This window comes from Vigna angularis, chromosome 2 (genome assembly GCF_016808095.1).
Source record: "Vigna angularis cultivar LongXiaoDou No.4 chromosome 2, ASM1680809v1, whole genome shotgun sequence".
NCBI classification, from domain to species: Eukaryota; Viridiplantae; Streptophyta; class Magnoliopsida; order Fabales; family Fabaceae; genus Vigna; species Vigna angularis.
This window is the reverse complement of record NC_068971.1, coordinates 27952876-27976325: the sequence shown is the minus strand read 5'-3', so window position 1 is coordinate 27976325 and position 23450 is coordinate 27952876. Positions and strand designations below refer to the sequence as shown.

Sequence of the window (23450 nt, the reverse complement as noted above, 5' to 3'; positions counted from 1 at the left end):
TGTGTCATCCCCAAACGGATGGATAAACCAAAGTGATAAATCAAACTCTTTCTCAACTCCTTAGATGCTTTGTAAATAAAAATTTTAGAACTTAGGAGGAATGGATACCTCATGTGGAATTTGTTTATAATAGAATAGTTCATTCTACTACTTGTGTGTCTCCATTTGAGGGTGGTATGTGGTTTTAACCCTCTAACTCCCTTAGATTTGTTACCTTTGCCTAATATTTATTCTTTGACTAACAAAGATCTTATAAAAGCTACTTTTGTTAGGAACTTACATAAGGAAGTGAAGGCACAAATTGAAAAGAAGATGGAGAAACTAGCTTCTAAGGCTAAATAAGGGAGGAATAAGATGAAGTTGGAGCCCAGAGATTGGGTAAAGGTACACCTTAAGAAGGAAATGTTTCCTTCCAAAAGGAAATCTAAGTTCCTACATAGAGGAAATGGACCTTTTCAAGTTCTTAAGGAAATTAATGATAATCCTTACATTGTTGATCTACTTAATGTTTATGGAGTGAGTTCTAGTTTTAACATTAATGACTTGTCTCCATTTAGTTTAAGTACTAATTTGAGGACAAATTCGCTTCAAGAAGGAGGGAATAATAGAGAACTATCCCTTAATCGTATAAAAGAAGAACTTAAGGAAGAATTATTGCAATTCAAAGAACTTATGACAAAATCGAGGAGCAAACAGTTAGAAGAACACAAAATATTTGGATGTCCGAAAATATTTTCAAGGCAAAAGGTTTATAAAATATTCTCATGAAATCTTATTTTATTTTAATTAGATTATTCTAATAAACTTTGCTTCAATAGTAAAATTTTATAAATAATTTTTTATTTACGTTTTAACTTTTAACAACTTAAAAAGTTTATTTAATTATGTAATTTATTCTTTTTTTTTTACTATTAAAACTCAGTTTTATTCAAAACGTAAATGCCAAAATGATAAATTTTTAATACTTTTCTATTATTAAAAATATCAGGGTTTTATACAAAACCTAACCACCTAAATGTTAAATTTAAAGAATCTAACCAAGATGTACATTCAAAAATGTTTTTATAATCTTCTCATAGAAAGCTTTAGCACGGGAGATCATGTTCATGAGGTGCAACCCTTCCTTGCATACAAAGAATACCAAACTTGTGAAACCGTGAAAAAGAAAATAAAGAAGAATTTATTGGCTTTTATTTAAATAAATTTGTGAAACTAACCATTACCATATATCTAAGAGGAAAATAATCAAAGTGATCCAAAGAGATTATTATAAAAAGGTAGGAGAGAGAGAGAGAGAGAGGAGAGAGAGAGAAACGGCTCATAGAAAACACAAAATTTTCACAATATTAAGAGTCTTGGTTTCATATCACTTATAATGGTCGTGGGTTCCTGCACACTAACTTCTAATACGAAGAGAAGGGCCACCTACAAATTTTCCACCGACATGGACACTGAAGCTGCCACCAAGGTTTCTTTCTTCTGCTATTACACTAATTATTCTTCTTTTTATCTTGTTTGAATTCTTTGTTCTGTGCGATTTCTGGGAATTATCTTTTGTCACCATCTCTTTGACAATCTATTCATCTTCTTTTCTGATCTGGGTTGGATTTATTTTTGCCTTTTCGTTGATAATTTCAAGAGTTCTTTGGTGGGTTTGTTGCAAGCTTTCTTTTTTATTATTGGATCGTCTGCTTCCTTGGTAAGCAAAATATTTTTGTTCTCAGCGCTGTCTATATGTTTTCCCAGCGTTTTTGAATTGACATTGATAGGTACTAGCAGGATGCCCAATTAAAAAAAAAATCAATTTTTAATATTTTCCTTTCTATTGATTATTGAAGATTTCTTTGGTGGGTCTCGCAAGGTTCTTTTATTGGATTGTTTACATCCTTCGAAAGCAAATAATTTTTGTTCTCACCGTTGTCTGTATGTTTTTCAGTGTTTTTGAATTGACAGTGATATTTACTAACAAGGTACCCAATAAAAGAAATATTTTTTAAGGATTAAAAACACAAGAACTAATCATTTAATTGTGCAACCTAAAATGGGGCGGAAAGTGTAAAATTTACTCATGTGGTGATCTCCTTTAGTGGTCAGTCTTTCTCATTAATTTGACTATAATCACTTCTTGGAAAAAGTGGTGGAGGTAATTAAGTTAAGAGCTTGCTCGTGGATTAGAGCCAAGAGCAACAGAACATCGTCATTTTCCTTTTATGTTTGGCGGGTTAGCCAAGAGCAACAAAACATCGTCATTTTCCTTTTATGTTTGGGGGTTCATCCTTTACTTTCTATTAAGATGGCTAGCTCTTAGTTTTCTCCAATCGGCGATAGCAGTAGAATTTTTCATGCTTTGTTTCTCCTGTTTGCTATTGTGTTGTTTGTTTTTCTTTTGAGCGTGTTGATGTTCGGATGGGATGTGTGGTAGTTTTATAAGCTTAATGTTAGGATGGGACTTGCTTTGTGTACTAATGCTAAATGTGCTGTTCACATCTTGTGAGTAATATCTACCTTTTCTTTTTGTTATAATACATTATATGGCCTCTAAAAAAATCACTTTTTGCAATTTAATTTTCAGTACAGTAGATTAATCCACAACCTTTTCTAGATTCCCTTACTGTTCAGCCAGCCTTGACATAGAATTTTTTACATACAATTGCATGAAAATGTTGTGGCTTGCAGTATGCATTCTTTGATATTTTATACTAACTACAGCAACTATCTCCCACTTTGGTCGGGTTGGCTAGTGTTTCCTTCTATAACTTTTAGCGAGTCTTCCTTTCATTTCTTCAACTCTCCACAAAGGGTGTTCTTATTCCCCTTTTAATTCTTTGGTTGACATTCTCATCAATCATGCCATCACATCTGGAATTTGGTTTGCAAGATCCCATCCCCTTTTAAATTCTTCCTAAAATGTAAGAATTTGAAATGTTTGTACTTTCTCTTGTTTCACATCTATGTTTCTTCTTTTCTAACTTTCTCTCACTAGCTTGGTCTTGGCCGGGATTTATATGTTTGGCCTTGGTTGGGATGTCGTTAGCCATTGGTTGGGCTACTTTTCTCAGCTTGATTTTTTTTATTAACGATGTGAGTGTTTTTCTGCCTGATGTATGAAGATTATTAAACCGATATATTTGTGTTGGTTGAAATTGTTGATATTATTTTTCCATTGATTTAGATTTAGGCTGTAGTCATTTCTTAGTCAACATTAGTTAGAGAGTGCCTTAGCCAATGTTAAAGGGACTATTTTTCGGCTGATGTCATCAAGTTTTTTTCCCTTGACGTTTATTAGAGTTTTGTCTGGGTCGATACTTGCAATGTTTGTATTTTGGCTGGCATCAACATTATCTTGTTTTTTATTTTCTTGATAATTTCTTTTTTTAGTGTCAATTGGGAAAATTTTCATCTAGCCTTGACTAAGATGTTGTAAAAGTTGGCAAAAGACCCCTTGATAGAGTGTTAAGAGAGTATGAGAGGAGGAAGAGAAATTAATAGGGTGGTTAAGGAGTGTGGTTGATTGTTAGCTATTCAGTTAACGGTTAGTCTGGGGGAACCTTATAAGAAGGTTATGAGCTATTGTAAAGGGTTAGCTTTTGGGATATTCTTTTGTATAGACAAGATACTTGTTCCTGTGGAGGGAGAGTGCTCCCTTGTGAGTGGAGTCTGTACATTGTATTCGAGAATTACAGAAGTAATACACATTCTTTTTCTTCTGTCAGAGTCAGTTTGTTTTGTGGAGTGTGTTAGATAGATTTCTTTATTAACAAACTCTATCAATTTGGTTTGACTTGCCGGATCAAAGGTTGTGGAGTGAGATGGAGGGAAAACTAAACATGCTATAGGGGAGGATGGATGGAAGAGTGGTTTGATTCGATGGAGATGACATGGAGGGATTGAAGGTCGAGATGACAAGGGTGCACCAAGAACTTCAAGAACTCGCACGTGTTCTCTGCAGAAGGACAAGGAACTAGGGTAGGAGTTCAGAGGGGAGTCGCGACTCCGTGAATGAAGGTCGGGTAGGAAGGAAGGAAAGTCCCGAGGACAAATTGGAGGAGGACAGGGGTGAAGTGCAGCGGAATTGGATGAAGCGGGTAAAATTACCCACGTTTGAGGGACAAGACCCGATGGGGTGGATCTTGAAGGCAGAGAAGTTTTTTGATATCCAAAATGTCATGGGAAGGGAGAGGATCAAGCTGGCTTACATCTACATGGAGGGGTGTGCCAGTTATTGGTTTAGATTCTGGAAAAAAATAATCGAGAAGCCTTCTTGGGAGGCTTTGATGAGGAGGTTTGGATGAAGGAATAGAGGGTCAATTTTTGAGAAATTGGCAGCCGTGAGACAGAGGGGGATGGTGGAGGAGTATGTCCAAGAATTTGAGGTGCTTGTGGCTCAAGCTATGGGAGTAACGAAGGAACAATTGTTTGGTTACTTTTTTGCAGGTCTATAAGGGGATATCAGGAGCCAAATTCGGCCCCATAACTCGAGGGACCTGTTGACAGCAATGGAGGTGGCCCGAGATGTAGAGGAAGCGGGGAGTAATTCAAGAATGAGTGGAGGAACGGGTAACAAGAGCAATCAGCCATGGGGAAGGTATCAGGGGAGTTCGGGGACAATTGCAAGAACATAAACGTATAAGGGAAGCCAAAAAGGGCAGGGGGCTACAAGTGGGGGGAACATGTCGAAGAAGGAGGGAGCGGTCAACACAATGAGTTCCAAGGCAGGAAGTAATGCAGTAGGGGAGTTGCGAAACATAGGGGTGAGAACTCTAACCTATCCCGAGTATGTCAAGAGAAGGGAGGAAGGAAGGTGTTTCTACTGTGGAGGCTTATATAGCCCAGGTCATAGGTGTTTAGAAAGAAGCATGCAGGTTATGATAATGGCCGAAGGTGATGAAGGAGGGGAAGACGAGGAAGAAGAGGAGATGGAGCAGAAACGCATAGAACTATCCATTTTGTCAGCAGGGGGCCTAACCCAGACCCACACAATGAAGCTGCAAGGCTGGGTGTAGGGGAAAAAGATATTAGTCTTGATAGATAGTCGGGGCAAGCCATAACTTCATTTCGACAAGACTAGTAGAGGAATTGGGGTTGAAGGTGGAAGAAATAACTCTTTACAAGGTGTGTCTAGGGGATGATCGACTTCATTACAAGGGCCGCTTAGTGCTCTCAACCCAGTTGGCTTGGATTCCAAGGTTGTTGGCTTAATTTCACACCATCACCATGGGGGGACATTCAGGGGTGTATCGGACCTACAGAAGGGTAGCCCAATCACTATACTCGATTGACATGAAGAAGTCAGTAACTGATTTTGTGGTGGCCTGTTTAGTTTGCCAACAACATAAGTACTTAGCATCATCACCCCAAGGCCTGATTCAACCATTGGCATTCCTCAAGGTATATGGGAGGAAGTCAATATGGATTTTATTGAGAGATTACCCAAATCCCAGGGGTATGATGCAGTGTTAGTAGTGGTTGATAGGTTGAGCAAATATGGGCATTTCATACCCATCAAGCATCCTTATGCAGCCAAGTCCATAGCAGAGGTCTAGTTAGGCTTCATGGGATGCCTACTTCGATTATGAGTAACCGTGACCGTACCTTCTTAGGTCTTGTTGGAAGTCTCACATCGACTAGAGATAAGGCCAAATTATAATATATAAGTAGGTGCAAACCTCACCTTATAAAGCCGGTTTTGTGGGGTTGAGTTAGGCTTAAAAATCCACTTTCTAACATGGTATCAGAGCCATGGTTAGAGCCTATCCTAGCGAGTTCTAAGCGGACCACCCAATTTCTACTATCACGCACGAGATGTTTATACCTCGGCGTGAAGGGGGTGTGTTGGAAGTCTCACATCGACTAGAGATAAGGCCAAATTATAATATATAAGTAGGTGCAAACCTCTCCTTATAAAGCCAGTTTTGTGGGGGTTGAGTTAGGCTTAAAAACCCACTTTCTAACACTTAGTTTATAAGTGGGTGCAAACCTCACCCTACAAGCCGGTTTTGTGGGGTTGAGTTAGGCTCAAAGTCCACTTCTAACAGGGCTATTTTGGAAGGAATTATTTAGACTACAAGATACATAGCTTCGCATGAGTACAACCTATCATTCGGAATGGGCAGACCGAGGTACTAACTGGATATTGGAAGCCTATCTATGTTGTTTCAGCTCTGAACAACCCAAGATGTGGAGTTTGGTTTTAACTTAAGTAGAATACTGGTACAACACCAGTTATGAGGGGGCAACCAAGTGTACCACCTTGGAGACAGTTTATGGGAGACATCTGCCCACTCTAACAAGGTTTGTGCTAGGGGAAACGGCCTGGAAGCAGTGGCGCAAGAGTTGCAGACGAGGAATGAGGCTCTGGAACAGTTGAGGCACCATTTGGCAAAGGTGCAGGATCAAATGGTTAAGTATGCTAACAAAAAAAGGAGGGGGACTGGGTTTATCTAAAGATCAGACCCCACAAGCAAGCTTCCATGCCCACTAGGCTACATCCTAAGCTGTCAGCATGTTACTACGAACCCTTTCAGGTGATCAAACAGATTGGACCGGTGGCGTTCAGAGTACAGCTTCCGGAAACAGCTTGGATACATCCTATGTTCCATGTCTCCCAGTTGAAATTGGCAATTGGAACACAACAGGTGGAAGGGGACCTGCCAACAGAGTTACAAGTAGAAGGCTATTATGTTGGCCACTCAGGGTGCTACGAAGAAGGACGAAGCAGCATCAGGAGGATATGGTGCCACAAGTGCTGATTGAGTCGCAGGAAGGAGGGAAAGAGGGAGCAACGTGGGAGGATGAGCTGACCATTAAGGTGTAATATCCAGAATTTAACCTTGAGGACAAGGTTGATCTTTTGGCAACGGGTAATGATAGAGTATTAAGAGTGTATGAGAGGAGGAAGAGAAATTAATAGGGTGGTTAGGAGGTTATGGAATGTGGTTGATTGTTAGCTATTTAGTTAGCAATTAGTCTGGGGGAACCTTATAATTAGTTAACTGGGGGAACCTTATAAGAAGGTTATGAGCTACTGTAAAGGGTTAGCTTTTGGGATATTCTTTTGTATAGACATGATACTTGTTCCTATGGAAGGAGAGTGCTCCCTTGAGTGGAGTATGTACATTGTATCGAGAATTACAAAAGTAATACACATTCTTTTTCTTCTGTGTTAGTTTTTGTTGTGGAGTGTGTTAGATTTCTTGACTAAAGAACTCTATCACCTCTTGATTATTGATGTCAAAAAATAACCCTGATATGTTCTCAAAGTTAATTATTGGTGGTATCTAATGAAAACAATATCAACCAATGTCCATTGAAAAAAACACCCTTGATGACATTACCCAACAAATCTTCGAAAACTTTGACCAAAAAATAGCCTCAACAAATGTTGATGGAAATATATCACGAAATTTTATTTTTGAATTGTAGAATATTGTTTAATATTAAAATAATTTCTTTGTTTTGGGTTAATTGAAACATTGTATATAACAAGAAAATTAAAATATAGTGAATTTGAATAGTCCTATCCAAACAAAGCATTTGATAAAGTAATTAGTCCTATTGGCTTATCCCATTTTTCTTATCTTTGTTGTCAAAATCATGACCTAGATTGTAGAGTTGCATAATTTTTTGAGTTTTCAGCCCTCTGTTTTGGATTTGAAGTAATTTGGTATGATGGGACTAAGTAACTGATCTTTCTTACCAGATCATAAAATTTGAGAATTTCTCTGATTCAAGCACGACTGTTTTGGCCCAGGCTTTGGGACTGATTTGGGATTTCAATTGTATATAGGAAAAGATTGAATCTCATGTAACACCATTCAAATTTGACTCTCTTGACTTTTTTTCTATCTTGTCTGAACTCATTTTTCCTGTCTGTTCTCATTTTGTGGCTGTCTTTTGAAGTTTTTTTTTCTGGAGTTTCTATGGCTGTTTAGGGTAGAGACAATAAGTGTAAAAGGACCAAAGTAGAGGCAGGGGTCAATGACCAGCCAGACCTCCCGCATTTATTTCAATTGGTAATAAAATAGAAGGAAACATTGAATATATGAAGTGCATGCAGTTCTATGAGGTGTGTTGAATATAGTAAAAACTATGTATGAGATTAATTTCCCTTGTGTTGAATATACATATTGGGTACTCTATTTATAATAGAAAAGATATGAACTAAGTCCAAAATACAAATAGTGTATAATAATAAACTAACTAAAGATAAAAAATAAAGATAACATATCTATCTAAGATATTTAATAATAGGCTTAAATGCTTACTTCGTCCCAATGTTAAGAAGTGAATTTCTGTTTAGTACCCGGTTTTAAAAGTGTAGACATTAGGTCCCAAAGTTGTCAAAATTGAATGAATTGAGTCTCTTCCGTTAAATGGGCAGTAATGGAGTTAACTTCCAGCTCACGTGGCAAAGGAATCTGCATTTTTTCTTCTCTCTCCTCTGCCTTTTCCTGAAATGCCCCAACTTTTTTATTTTTTATATCTTTATTAAATGCTTTTCCTGCAAAACCTACCTCCATTATCAACTTAGAAAACACCTCCATGCTACTGCCCACAAATAAGCTAATCACCCAACACACACTTCATGCAAATAAGCTAATCACCCAACACACACTTCATGGCAATAACAACAACAAAACTAATAAAACTATGTTGAAATACTTCACGGCCACCCTTTAAGACTACTTTTCTGCAAAATACTTCAGCATCACATAGAATAAGGTTGAAACCATCAAATGAATGTTGGCTCCATGTTGGTAAAATACACATTGGCATATTCACAAACACATAGAGTGCAGGTTATTTGTCCCCACTTTGCCCCATTTGACTAGGTATCCAACACAACTAAACCATACAAGGAAAAGCAAATTACAAAATTACAGAGTATTTATTTGACAGAAACTGCGTATTTTGGTGGATAGAGGTCTTCAGAAGTTTCAACAACTAATAGAGGCTTTGAGATCAATCTTGGTGATGTGTCTGCAATACTGTAAGGCCTACAGGATCCATTCATTGCAGTTGGCAAGCTTGATTCAGGTTCCGGCCGAATCTGAGGCTTCAATTAAAATCAGACATTGTCTTTTTTTTTTTTGTTAAAAACAAAACCCTCGAAAGAGAAGAATTCAAATAAAACCCTGAAAGTGAAATCTTCAAATAAAACAAAGAATACCAGCTTGTTCCTCTTAGCCTCCGCAGAACCCTCGGCGATATCCTCCTTCGACGACGCCGTTCCCGCCTCCACCGGCATGACACGTGCTGCCGTAACAGGCTTTGGCAGTTTCGCTGGCTGCCGTCGCGGAGGCACAGCAGCAGCAACAACGCCGTGACGAGAACGGACTCGACAACGATTGCGACAATGGCGCCCGTGGAGAGCTTCTTGGACTTCTTACGCGTCGTGGCCGGGGTCGAATTGGAGGAGGGAGACGGCGCTGGAGCTGAGAAAAAGGGGTTGCAAGCCTTCAACGGCAGGCCACAAAGATCTACGTTTCCTGCGGGCCATTGTGTTCCAAGAAGAGGCCAGTGAGGTGGGTTAAGTTGTTGACGGAGAAAGGGATTTGACCGGTGAAGTTGTTGGAGAAGAGATCCAAGCGAGTGAGACGAGCGAGGCGAGTGAGACTCGGAGGGAACTCACCGGAGCAATGGTTATTTGGGAGGTAGATGATGCAGAGCAAAGAGAGAGAGAAAAAAAAATTTAATAAAAATATAGAAAAGAGAGAAAAAGTTGGGGGCATTTCAAGAAAAGGCAGAGGAGAGAGAAGAAAAAATACAGATTCCTTTGCCACGTGAGCTGGAAGTTAACTCTGTTACTGCCCATTTAACTTTGAGACCTAATGTCTACACTTTTAAAATCGGGTACTAAACATAAATTGCCCTCTTAACATGGGACGAAGTAAGCATTTAAGCCTTAATAATATAATATATCTAATACTCCCTCTCAAGGTGGCGCATACAAATCATATGTATCAAGCTTCTGCACTCGAGTGATACAAAATTGTTAATGATTTGCAAAGACGACATAGAAGAACAAATATAAATCCAAATGACTCCCCTTAAGCAACAAATCTAGGAGGTTGTTCCATATAAATCTCTTTTTGCAAATCGCCGTTGAGGAATGCATTGTTGACATCCAGTGGATAAATAGGTCATTGTTGAAGAGCCACCATGGTTATAAACAAACTAACAAAAGCTATCTTTGCCACTGGAGAAAAAACATATATGGATGGGTCAAATGCACCAGTGACAGAAGAAAGGTCAGAAGAGGCAGTAGCAGAAGAAGCCATGAATGAACAGGAGAGAGAAATCCTAAAAATCCAAGATTCTCCAACCAAGGCACTTGAAAGAGGAAAAAGAGCGACCTTGACGTTCTGAATAGCTACCAGAGAGGAGATGGGACACGCTGCCATGCACAACGATAAAGGGAGAAAATGCACAACTTAGAAAGGCACTGAGAGTATGTAGGAGCTCCAATGAAGGCGTTGTTGACAACACAGTGGTTGCCTGACCAAGACGATCAAAGTCGTGTGGTCGTCAGTCGAAACTGGAACTCCGGTGACAACGGGTGTAGTGGGAGAGGCAACGAAAGTTTTTATATAAAAGAACTTGGCTTTGATATCATTTTGAATATAGTAACCTGACTCTAATACGATGTTTTATATAGTAGAAAAACTAGATGAGATTAATCATTTTTGTGTTGAATATACACATAGAGTACTCTATTTATAATAAAAGAGATATGAACTTAGCGCAAAATACAAATAAGGAATAATAATAAACTAATTAAAAATAAAAGATAAAGATAAGATAAAAATAAGATATCTAATAATATAATATATCTAATAGGGGTAAAGAGAGGAAGATAACAAAGAAATTTCTGTGTGGGGATCACATTTGAGGGTTAAGAGAGGCTGTTTCCCACCCTTCTGGCCCAATTTTTTTAGTGCTTTCTCATAACCTCTGTTAGAAGTGGACTTTAAGCCTAACTCAACCCCACAAAACCGGCTTGTAGGGTGAGGTTGAGTTAGGCTTAAAGTCCACTTCTAACATGGTATCAGGGCCATGGTTAGAGCCTATCCTAGTGATATTTGTTGTTTGCTGGGCATATTGTTCCACCCGCTATCGGGCCGCTATCGGACCACCCATTAAAAATGTCTAATCCCACGCTCAAGATGTATATACCTCGGCGTGAGGGGGGTGTGTTGGAAGTCTCACATCGACTAGTGATAAGGCCATTTCATAGTTTATAAGTGGCTGCAAACCTCACCCTACAAGCCGGTTTTGTGGGGTTGAGTTAGGCTTAAAGTCCACTTCTAACAACCTCTTTGTGCATGACCAAACTAGTTACATATGTGAACCCAGCCACAAGTGAGTTGTGTGATTTGGAATTCAAATGGCAACTTCCAGCACTCAAAACCATTCCCCTTCCAATCCAAGATAAAAATACTATTGGTCCTTTGGACTTGTTAAATTGAAATAATAACAAAGGTTTCCTTTCCCTGTCCTCAGAAATTATTATCTTTGATCTTCCATGAGGCATTATGGATATTTCTATCTCATGTATGTCTTAACTTGTATATTTGTACTTCTATCAAAAGTTTCCTGGTTCAGGTTTACTGCTTCTGCAATTCAGTGAACTATTTATTTCGATGATATTTCCTTCACCATTATATTGTATTGAAGCAGATCAAGCTTGATGCATTGAAAGAAAGAGCTGGGCGAGAGATCCGTGTTTTTGAAACATATGTTTCCTCATCATCAAATTCTGCATTATCCAATGGTAATTTCACCCTATCTTATTGACAATCCCAAGGCACTAGAAATGCTTTCCTGGAAATTTTTATTTATTGATATTGGCTTTTTCTCAAATATCCTGATTAAACTTTTGTTTATGGTTTCTAGAAGAGGTGACTGATGACTTCTATGAGTTTACTGCTGAAGATTATCACAGACTTTTGGCAGCTAAAAAGGAAGGTAATGATGGTAATACCATTCCACAAGAAAAGTAAAATTTTATTAACCATTTATTTTAAACTATTTTTATGCCCTGTCTCCATTGATGTACACTTTATTTATTTACTCTCTATGGATCTATTTTGTTAATGACACTGAAAATAAAAAGAGGGGATCAGCTGGGATGGGAAGAATTGGCATGGGACAAAGCTACCATTGTGCTAACCGTACAACATTCCATTATCCTTGTGTTTCCCCTCATTCCACCCCAATTAGTGGGAAGTGATATTTTTATCTTCAAGGGGAAACGACGAAAAATGATTCCCCCTTCTGTTCCATTTCCATCCTATGTAATTTATACTCTCAAACAGGGGAACTTTTATCCTCTTCCCCTCATTTCATTTCCATTTTGATCATTACCTGACAAATTTAATGTTTACTTCTAAAAAATTGATAATCTAATGACGTCGAGAAAGCAAAAGTTGAAATATGAGGACAAACTTTTTGGTTCGATGTCCCTTGTGTCTTGTTTATATGTTTTTCTTTCTTTTTAATTTACTTTGACGTGCTGCAAATGATTAGTGGACTTTAAGGTGCCAACTTAATTGGGATTTCGTTGTTCCATAATAATGCTTAGAATTTTAATCTTTACAGAAAATATAAGGACAAAATTGATTTTCTAGTCAAGGTTAATGGGCCATTTTTTTGCAGTCTTAGGAAGTTAGAATTGCCATATTTTTTAATGTTGTTCAAACCATCCTCTACTAAACTGTTTTATCTTCTACATTTTGGCTTTTTAAATGCAATTGTATGTATTTGATTTTGTGCTGATAGAAAAAATGTATTTGTTTTTGTTTATAATTCATGGGTGACGGTACTTTTTAAAATAGTGATGTTAAACAGTTAAGTTGTTATATATGTCAGGAATTGCTTAGACAAAATAATATTACCTTCATTACATTAAAATTTAAATGTATTCAATTTTCTCAGATAAGTTCTTGAAGACTCGAAAAATCCGAGAAGCAGAAGAGGCAGCACGGAGGTCAGAAATGACCAAGGTGGTTGTTATTATTATTATTATTGTTATAGTTGGAGTTGAGACTGAAAATAGTGAATAGTAAAGAATTTACAAGGATAAGATAATGTTGTAATTAGAGAAAATATCTTTAGAATCTTCCTAATTAGAAGATATAGATATATAATCTTTTATTTTATTTTGTTTTCCTAGTTTCCCTATTTCCCTTTTTAAGAAAATTTGATTATTACAAATAGAGGATATGAGAATGTATTTTTCATGATTGAGAATAATAAATCAGTCTTATTTTCAACTTGGTGTCAGAGCTCCAAATCTTGGAGCTCCATTCCGCTGCAACAGTCGCACCGCTGCCGCTGTTCGACCACCGCCGCTGCCGCTGTTCGACCACCGCCGCTGCCGCCATCGCCGGTTGGGGTCGTTGATAGGGCAGAAAGGTGCGCCCAACACTGACGATCCGAAAGTCGCTCCGTGAGAGGAGCTGCCACGCGCCGCCACAGTCGCCGGCGCGTGTAGCCCACGCGCCCACCTCCGGCGAGACCCACTCGTTGCCGCCGCCACAGACAGGGTTGCTGGAGCCTCCTGAGTCTGTTCCTGGGGTCGGTGACGACCCGTTTGGCTTATAATTGAGCAGATCTGAGTTTGAAGGTTTTGCTCCTCTTCTCGGTGTGACCCACACGCCGTCGTTGTCTCGGAAAAGGTCACCGGAGACTCCTAGTTCCGTTCTACGGGATGTCTGAAGTAAAAAGGGTTCCTTTGGGAGTACCTAATGACCTACCAAATATAGGAGGTACCGATCAGTTGGATGGTCAGAATTACTTACAATGGAGCCAATTTATTCGAAGGGTTCTCAAGGGTTGTTCAAAACTTGATCACATAGATGGAGGAGGACTAGGACCAGATGACACTTATTTCTCAATTTGGGACAATGAAGATTCATTAATTATGACTTGGATGTGGCAATCCATGATTCCTGAGATAAGGAGAAATTATATGTTCCATTCTTCTGCAAAAGAAATATGGGATGATTTACAGAGCACTTTTTCTTTAAAAATGGATCTTGCTGCTTACTATGACATTGAGAACTGGATATTTAATACAAAACAGGGCTCCCTTTCCGTATCAGAATATCACGGAATCCTGAGTGGTCTTTGGATGGAATTCGATCAGAACCAAACAATAAAGATGTGTAAAACAAATGCTGCCGCTTTTGTTGAATTCATTGAAAGGGGAAGAATCTTTAAATTTCTCCAGGGCTTGAATCATGAGTATGACCCAATCTGGGTTTAGATTTTTGGAAGAGAAAAATTACCATCCCTGTCAGAATTTTTTTTATGGTAAGAGGAGAAGAAACTCGGAGAAACGTCATGCTAAATGGAGGGATCTCCAACACAGGCTCTGCCATGACAACTGGAAAGAGAGTCCACAAGGGAACAAATGCGGGGGGAAAGACGTTTGAAAAAAGTACTCATGGGGACTATTGTTCATACTGTAAAAGATCTTGACATACCAAGGAAATATGCTTCAAACTCCATGGAAGAAAGAATGTTCTCGAACGCATGGGAAACAACAAAGGGTCTACTCAAAGATGGGTAAATCATACTACCTTAGAACAGGAAGCCACCAATCAATCTGGTTCTTCAGAATCTAATCCACAACCACCAGATCTTGATATGAAAGCTTATAAGGAGAAACTAGAGCGCTTGGAAGCAATGGTTGAATCAATGAGTAAGCCCTCTGGATCATTTACTCTGTCCATAAAAGGTAAGATTTGTCTCAATAGTGTTGGTCAAGTGTCTCAAGGTATTTGGATCCTTGATTCAGGTGCAACTGATCATATGACACCATTTAGTGGGTCTTTCGACTCATATGGTAAAAGCAATAAAGCACAACTTATTACAGTTGCGAATGGTTAGGGTAATACCTATATGCGGCTCTGGGAATATAATTTTGGACTCATCTATTATATTGAAGGATGTTTTACATGTTCCTCAATTAGCTAATAGTCTTATCTCTATGCAAAAAGTCACAAAGGATTTAAATTGTTCAGTAACATTTTTTCCAACTTATTGTGTTTTTCAGGACCTTGCCACGGGGAAGACGATTTTAACTGCTAAGGAGCAAAGTGGGTTGTATTTTTTAGAGTTTGATGACCAAAGCAACACACAAATTATGAGTCAACAAGCTACATCTGAGACGTGGGCAAATTCCCAAATATGGCTACATCATCAAAGGCTTGGGCATCCTTCATTTAGTCTTATCAAGTCCTTGTTTCCCCATTTGTTTACCAAAGAGTCTGTTGAGTCTTTTAATTGTGATATTTGTCAATTGTCAAAACACCATCGTGCATCTTATCCTATTAGTAATAAAAAGAGTATTTCTCCATTTGATTTAATTCACTCTGATGTTTGGGTCCTGTCATAAATTCTATTTCCGGAGCCAAATGGTTTGTTACCTTTATTGACGATTGTACCCGTGTCACGTGGACATACCTTATGAAAAATAAATCCTAAGTTTTTCAAATTTTTGTTAATTTTCTCCGTCTTGTCCAAAATCAATTTGGAAAAAATATCAAAAGAATTAGGTCTGATAATGGTACTGAATATGTGAATCATGAATTTCTCAATTTTTTGTCTCATAATGGTATTGTTCATGAGCTAACCTGTGTTAACACCCCTCAACAAAATGAGGTTGCTGAAAGAATGAATCGTCATCTTCTTGAAGTAACTAGAGCTATTCTTTTTCAAATGTTTGTTCCAAAAAATTACTGGGGAGAAGCTGTGTTAGCTGCCACATATCTCATCAACAGGTTACCCACTCGTATCTTAAATGGCATTAGTCCTATAGAGTCTCTATTGTCTTTTGTTCCTTCTTCCATAATAACGAGTCTACCTAGTCGAGTCTTTGGATGTGTTGTTTTTGTTCACTCTCATCATCCTAACCGTGGTAAATTAGATCCCAGAGCTCTTAAATGTGTCTTTATTGGGTATCCTTCTAATAAAAAAAGGTACAAATGTTATCATCCTCAGAGTCGTCGCGTCTTTATCACCATGGATGTCACCTTTCATGAAACACAATCCTTTTATGTTAGTCCACCACTTCAGGGGGAGAAAGCACTTGAAGTGGATGAACTCTCCTTCTTATCATTACGACATTTGTCTTTGCAGGATGCCCAAGACCTGAGCAATGAAGCTACCATAGTCCACAGTGAGGAAGAAGACAAATTTTTTGGCAACAAATATGAAAGAAGAAAATAACCCACTTCAACTCTCGAGCAAGAAAAATTGTCTAATCCGGAGGTGAGGATCCCTGAAGATATCAATGAGGAGGAGGTAAGTATTACTGAGGATTTACCCATTGGATTGAGAAAGGGAAGAAGATCATGTGCTAAATATCCTATTTCTCAGTAGTTTGCACTAACAATCTCTCTGATAAGCACAAAAGTTTTATTGCTGCCATTGATGCCACAAAAATTCCTACCTCAATCCAGGAGGGCATGAAAATTGAACATTGGAATCAAGCCATGAAAGAAGAGATGAATGCATTAGAAAGAAATTCAACTTGGGAGATTGTTGATAAGCCAAGAGACAAGAAGGCAGTAGGGTGTAGATGGATATTCACAGTGAAACATAAGGCAGATGAGACAATAGAAAGATATAAAGCTAGATTGGTGGCAAAAGGATATACCCAAACATATGGGATTGACTATGAGGAGACATTTGCCCTAGTGGCAAAGATGAATACAGTTCGAGTTATTCTCTCTTTGGCTGCCCATTTTGGATGGGACTTACACCAGCTAGATGTGAAGAATGCCTTTCTTCATGGAAATCTAGATGAAGAAGTGTACATGGAGATTCCCCCAGGTTTTGAAGTGAAAAATGAAAGAAACAAGGTATGCCTCCTGAAGAAAGCATTGTATGGTTTTAAGCAATCCCCTAGAGCATGGTTTGGAAGATTTACAAAAGCAATGGTTTCTTGGGATACAGACAAAGCCAAGGAGATCATACTCTATTCATAAAGCACTCTTCTACAGGTAAAATCACTCTATTACTTGTCTATGTGGATGATATGATTATTGTAGGAGATGATGAAACAAAAAAGCTGGCATTAAAAGATAAATTGGCAGCTCAGTTTGAAATGAAAGACCTAGGAAGACTCAAATATTTTCTTGGAATAGAGGTTGCCTACTCCAAGAACGGAATTTTCATCTCCCAAAGGAAATATATATTTGATCTTCTCAAAGAAACAGGAAAGCTGGGATGTAGAACCTCAACAGTTCCTATAGAACAGAATCACAGAATTGGAAGTGAAGAAAGTGCTCCTATAGAGAAGGCCCAATATCAGAGATTGGTAGGAAAATTGATTTATCTATCACACACAAGACCAGACATTGCTTATGCTGTGAGTGTAGTGAGCCAATTTATGCATGATCCAAGAGAGAGACACATGCAAGCAGTTGACAAAATTCTCCAATACTTGAAGTCAAGTCCAGGAAAGGGGTTATTATCTAAAAGGGAAGACACATTGACTATGAAGATATATACTGATGCGGACTATGCAGGTTCTATTACTGATAGAAAATCTACTTCTGGGTATTGTGTATTTCTTGGAGATAGTCTGGTAACATGGAGAAGCGAAAAACAAGATATAGAGTATCCCGTTCTAGTGCAGAACCTGAATTTCGAGCCCTTGTTCAAGGAATGTGTGAAGGACTCTGGATGAAAATCATTTTGGATGATCTTAAAGTCAAAGTGGAGAACCCGGTGCAACTACACTGTGACAATAAGTCTGCTATGAGCATAGCCCATAATCCAGTACAACATGATAGAACCAAACACATTGAAATTGACAGACATTTCATCAAAGATAATCTTGACAGAGGATTTGTGATTACAACTCATGTTCCTACAGAACTTCAAATAACAGATATTTTTACAAAAGGGCTTCCTCCAGGTAGATTTCAAGATCTTGTAGGCAAGTTGGAAATGATTGATATTCATTTACCAACTTGAGGGGGATTGTTGTAATTAGAGAAAATATCTTTAGAATCTTCCTAATTAAAAGATATAGATATATAATCTTTTATTTTATTTTGTTTTCCTAGTTTCCCTATTTCCCTTTTTAGGAGAATTTGATTATTACAAATAGAGGATATGAGAATGTATTTTTCATGATTGAGAATAATAAATCAGTCTTATTTTCAACTGATAATCACTATGGTTAGTTTTAGGGATTAGAAGTTTAGAATTTATCTATTTACGAAAATAATTGGAAACAATCAGAAAACAAATGAACCTAAGTATAGACAGTATTTCACTTGTGTACAAGATTTAATCTGTTCCATATGGGGTATATTTTATCTGCTCATAAATGCTTTATGAATTAATCAGATTGGTAAAACATAAATTTATCTTTTAAGTTTGTTTGGGGTTTTTTGCAGGCTATAATTAGAGTTCGATTCCCAGATAATCACACATTGGAGACTACATTCCACCCATCGGAAACAGTCCAGAGTTTAATTGATGTCCTGACTAAAGTTATTGTGCTGCCAGAGCAGCCATTCTATATATGTAGGCATATTAGTATTTATTTGAGATTAAATTTTGAATGATATATGGTGCTTAGAATTTGTACCGACCTTTATGGCATAATTCAAATTCCCTTAACTCTACTATTAGTTTAGCGTAGCTTACTATGAATCATCGCTTGATTATAAATAATTAACCGGTAAAAAGTTGCTTTGGACATAATTTGAGAAATAAATCATATTAACTTTGAATGATGCAGATACTACTCCGCCTAAAAAGATTATGAAAGACATGTCTCAGAATTTTTATGATGCTGGCTTTTGTCCTGGTGCCATTGTCTACTTCTCATACGATGTCCCAAAAGGTAAGTTCATCCTGTCATGAGGATCCTTTTTTCAGTGTTATATTGCTGTAAAGTCCTTTGAGTCCCGTGTTATTCCGAGTAAGTCCTTAAATCCTTGGAATATTAGTGTCAGAAACTTTTGTTTCCAAATGAATTCTTTGAATATCTCAAATGTCTGCATATATGTCTAATATATTTCTAATGAAGACTGAATTAGCAACATAAGAGGAAATGTTTAGCAATTCTTTCATGTTTTTATCTCACTTCACAAAATCTTTGGAGAATTATCGTCGTGACACTAATCAATGAAGGATCAATTTAGGGGTTACCTGATTATTATATCAGTACTAATCTATGGAGGACCAAATTTTCATGTCATAATACTAAAATTGATAGACTTGGTATCTATATAAATCCCATGGTTTTTCCACATGTGAGATCAATTTTGAAGAAGATATTTTTGGCGTATTTGTAGGTTTTTTGAACCTCATTCAATGTTCAAATTCTTCAAGTTTGCAGTTGTACTCTTGTGTATTTTATTTTGTTATTGATCTGTTTCAGATTTTATATTTAGTCTCTTTCGGTACTGTTTATGCATTTATATTGTTGCCTAAAATGTGAAATGTGCATCCCACCAAATCTTTCATTACATGTCACTTCATCAAGTATATGCAATCAAGCGCCGCATCGAGCAATATAAAATTGATAGTAGCTTAACTTATTTTGTTCACATCATATGCCATTGACGTGTATTTCTAGTTAATTTGAGAAGCACTGCTGAAAAGGCTATGATAAAGTGTTTCTTAATACCTTGTATGGGATTAAATAATTACCAGCTGTTATATTTTTTTTCCTTTCTCATTTGATGGGGTGTTTAGGTAACACTGGTCCTTACCTTCAAGAAGATATCTTGTCTTTGAAGGAACTGCATGCTGCTAATGATCAAGGCCAACAATCTGAGCCTTTAGTACAGTCAGAACCTGAACCTGCTGTGGCAACACATCCTCCTCCTGTTGAACAACGAAAACCTGCTGAAAAAAAACTTGTTAAACCAAAGTGGTTAAAAATGTGATTTCAATTTCTCTTAGATTCAGTAATCATTGTTCAGAAAAGAACCTTCACTTTTCTTGTGGGTCAACGTTATATCTGAATTCAACGTATTATGCAAAGTCCACAAGAATACATCATAGTTAACTTCCTTTTCTTCCTTCTGCATTTCGTGAATTTGTATATAGTGTTTGAAAACATTGGATAAGTTTCTTAGTGAATGCAAGCGTCTTAGATGTATGTGTTGTTTCAAATTTCAACGTTACATTATACTTGTAGAAATTTTCTTTGATCCTGATTTGGAGAATGCAAGAATCTTGCAATGTTGTTTGCTTATTAATATTACTGTATTATTTTTATATAGATTATACTTACAAGTTATTTACCAGAATGAGGCATTGCCAAAACTAACTTTTTTCTTGGGGTCTTTCTACGGCAATTTCTTCCTGCACATCCACAAATTTCTTTCTGTGCTCTCATAAATTCTAATGTTTTTAGATTATGCTATCCGGAATGTAAATTTTGTATATTTGAATTTACAATTCCAAATATAAAAAACTGTATTTCAGATTTTTACTTTTTGAAATACAAAAATTTATGGAAGTGGAAGTTGAAAGTGTTTTTTAGGTACTTCAAATGAGTGCTCAAGCAACAAATATAAATCAATTAACAAACTTCAAACCAAAAGAAATTATTCATAAATGGAAGGTTTTATCAAATACAAGAGTTCAAATATTTTACATCTTTTCTCTAACACGAAGAAAATTTAGCTTCTCATAAATTATAGAAAGAAGTATAAACAATAAAGAAGATATATCTCCTAATCCTCTAAAGATTTTTTATTAATTACAAAAGATATGGAAATTTAGCTTCTCATAAATTATAGAAAGAAGTATAAACAATAAAGAAGATATATCTCTTAATCCTCTAAAGATTTTCTATTAATTACAAAAGATATAGATGAGAAGACTCTTTATAATTTTTCTAAAAGTATCCTAAAAGGTGTTTCAACTGAAGTCTCTTTTTATTCTTCTCTTTCGAAATCTATTAAAGATGCTGATATTTATAAATTTTGGCAACACAATTCAAGTGGTGGTCTATAGCTCCAATCTTGAGGTTTCCTCCCTCACTAGGTTTTCTCTATGGCTTAAGCATTGAGTTTCTAAGTTGGCTACCTGATGTTATTTCAGGATAAAGGACTCTATATGCCCTAAGCTTTAAGCCAGTGAGGAAACCTTCTTGCCTAGGTTTTCTTCATAGCTTGAGCTCTCAAAACTGGCACTATAATAGTGTTATGGCAAATTTCTTCAAAAGTGTTTAATTTCTTCTTTTTTTTCCTCTAAAATACAAGTTTAACTCCATGAATTTGTATGATCCTAAAAGAAAATTGAAATTGGGATAGTTAACATGGATTTTATACATAATCAAAGAAAGATAAATGATAAATTGAAAACTATTAGTTCCAAGCACATATGACCTAAGAAAAAAAAGATAAAGTAGTGTTCTAGAAACTAGGTCAAAAAAGAAGGTGTCTTGAAATGGAGAGAACCCTAACTTGGTCTACAAGCCTCCAAGGTGGTATGTCTTTGACCTTCTAGATAGAGAAGGTCAACCTTATCTCCCAAGGTTCAAATACGTGCCCCACTTGCTTGGCTAAGGATGATGCTCTCCTCTACTCCAAGTAGTGTTACACTTCTCCAAGTTGGCACTAGCTCATCCTACAAAGCAAACTAATAGAATAGTCAACATGTTAACTTATGTCAAGCCAACTAAGTTAACAAGTCAACCAAAGTCAAGTCAACATATGTCAGGGAAAGTCCACATAATGAAATAAAATAAAGATAAGGAATAATGTTTAAAGTTCACCCTTATAGTCATGCTTCTAGTCACTCTCTTAGAGAGGTCTTGTCTTGACCTATTTTGTTTTCGAGAGAAGTTGAATACCTATTCTGGGTATTGTAAGCATTGAGCGTTTAACTCAATCTCTCTTAGACACTTTATGCACAACAGAGTTTAGCCATGCATCTGGGTGTTTTGACCTAGATGTTTTTCTATGTCCTAAGAACCTAAGTGTTTTGCTAAGTTTTTTTATGTTGAGGATTCTGGTTTTAGGTTTTGTGTGTTTGAGATTTAGGTTCTAAGTCTTGCGTTTTCACCCTGAGTAATTTTCTGATTATTATCCTGTTTTAATGTTATTTGATTAAACTTTAAAACATGAGAGCGTTTAGGCGTATAAACGATTTTGTCTTTAACAATCTTCCCTTTTTTGATGTTTAACAAATACGCATTTAAATGATGTAATCATTCTTTGTTCAACATTTTAGTTTTAAGTCTTGTTGTTTTGGTTTGTTGTGTGTTTTACATCTTTTATTGTTTTTATCTTTTGCATGTTGTTAGTAGACAAAATCGAAAAACATTATTGCGTATAGAGGTAAAGATGATAAACGAATAAACGATGATATAAATTTAAACAACAGATAAAGTGAACAAATAAACAACAGATAAGACAAATAAGGTAACAACCAACAACTTTTATTAAAACACAAAACAGATTACATGAATGTAAACATGAACTCCTAAGATGAACTCTAAGAATTTGGAGAAACTTCCCCTGATTCTATGCTACCCTAACTTTATCATGCAAACATACTGACCTGAGGTTTAGATCTAATCCTAACAATATCATGATGTCATTTAGTGTCATGCAATAATTCCTAGAATTAACATAGAATTAACATACTAAACTGAGGTTATGACCCTATCTCCACTTATTTGATAAATCATTAAAAAGGGTTTATTGGAGAGACAACATAATTAAAAAGAAATAAGTACTCAATCATGCACGCAGTTAAAAAATTAGTAGTACACAGGTGTAGTCATGTAGGGCATGGAGTTAGGCAATCATACAATTTGTGCAATCATCATATATCATGCAATGAATAGATTATCAAATATACTTGGCAAATATTCGTATTGATATAGTAAATCACATAATTAATTGTATTCTTTGCAAAAGTTTTGGATGGAAGAACACATTGGTTATGACTCATGGTTTAGGGTTTTCGGGAACAGTTGAAGGAGGATGGGTTGTGATGTGTTTGAGAAGGAGTTGTATTTAGGATGACAGAGCATCAATTTTTGCTTCAACCTTTGCATCTTGTTCGGCAAGAACTGTCTTGACAATAGTCAACACTTTTTCCACATGATTGGTTGTGATGCAAATGTTTTGGAGACTGTTGAATCAGGTTGATTTTCTTCTTGCACGTCTTTTTCATTGGCTACTTCTTCTACATTTGATGATCTATGGATAGTTGATTCAAACATCTTATTCTTTTTTACGTGTCTCTTCGTCAATCTGTCAACATTTCTGCATATGACATCAAGTGTAGCATTCTTCAATCTGACTATCAACTTGTCAAATGGCGATGTTTGAGGCAGACTGGGAAGAAGCCAGTACCCAATGTCATATGGATCCCTTAAGAAGGCCACATTGGGTTGTAAAAGACATGCTCCCTTTATTTTTAGTTCATCACTTTCATGTTTGAATGAAAAG

The 23450-nt window shown here is 36.8% G+C and overlaps 1 protein-coding gene across 10 annotated transcripts; it reads left to right on the top strand.

Moving 5' to 3' along the window:
• The first annotated feature begins 1135 nt into the window (after positions 1-1135).
• Positions 1136-20234, top strand: LOC108329231 (plant UBX domain-containing protein 1). 10 transcript variants are annotated; one of them, XM_052873523.1, is made up of 7 exons: positions 1231-1468; positions 11680-11773; positions 11899-11976; positions 12937-13004; positions 18420-18549; positions 18767-18871; positions 19729-20234. In XM_052873523.1, the coding sequence occupies exons 1-7, from the start codon at positions 1376-1378 to the stop codon at positions 19920-19922; spliced, it is 762 nt and encodes a 253-aa protein (XP_052729483.1). In that variant the 5' UTR covers positions 1231-1375; the 3' UTR covers positions 19923-20234. The 10 variants fall into 10 exon arrangements, 9 of the variants coding, with proteins under 9 accessions (XP_052729486.1, XP_052729487.1, XP_052729483.1 ...); XM_017563351.2 differs by having other exon boundaries at positions 11896-11967; XM_052873521.1 differs by having other exon boundaries at positions 11896-11976.
• The last annotated feature ends 3216 nt before the right edge of the window (positions 20235-23450 follow it).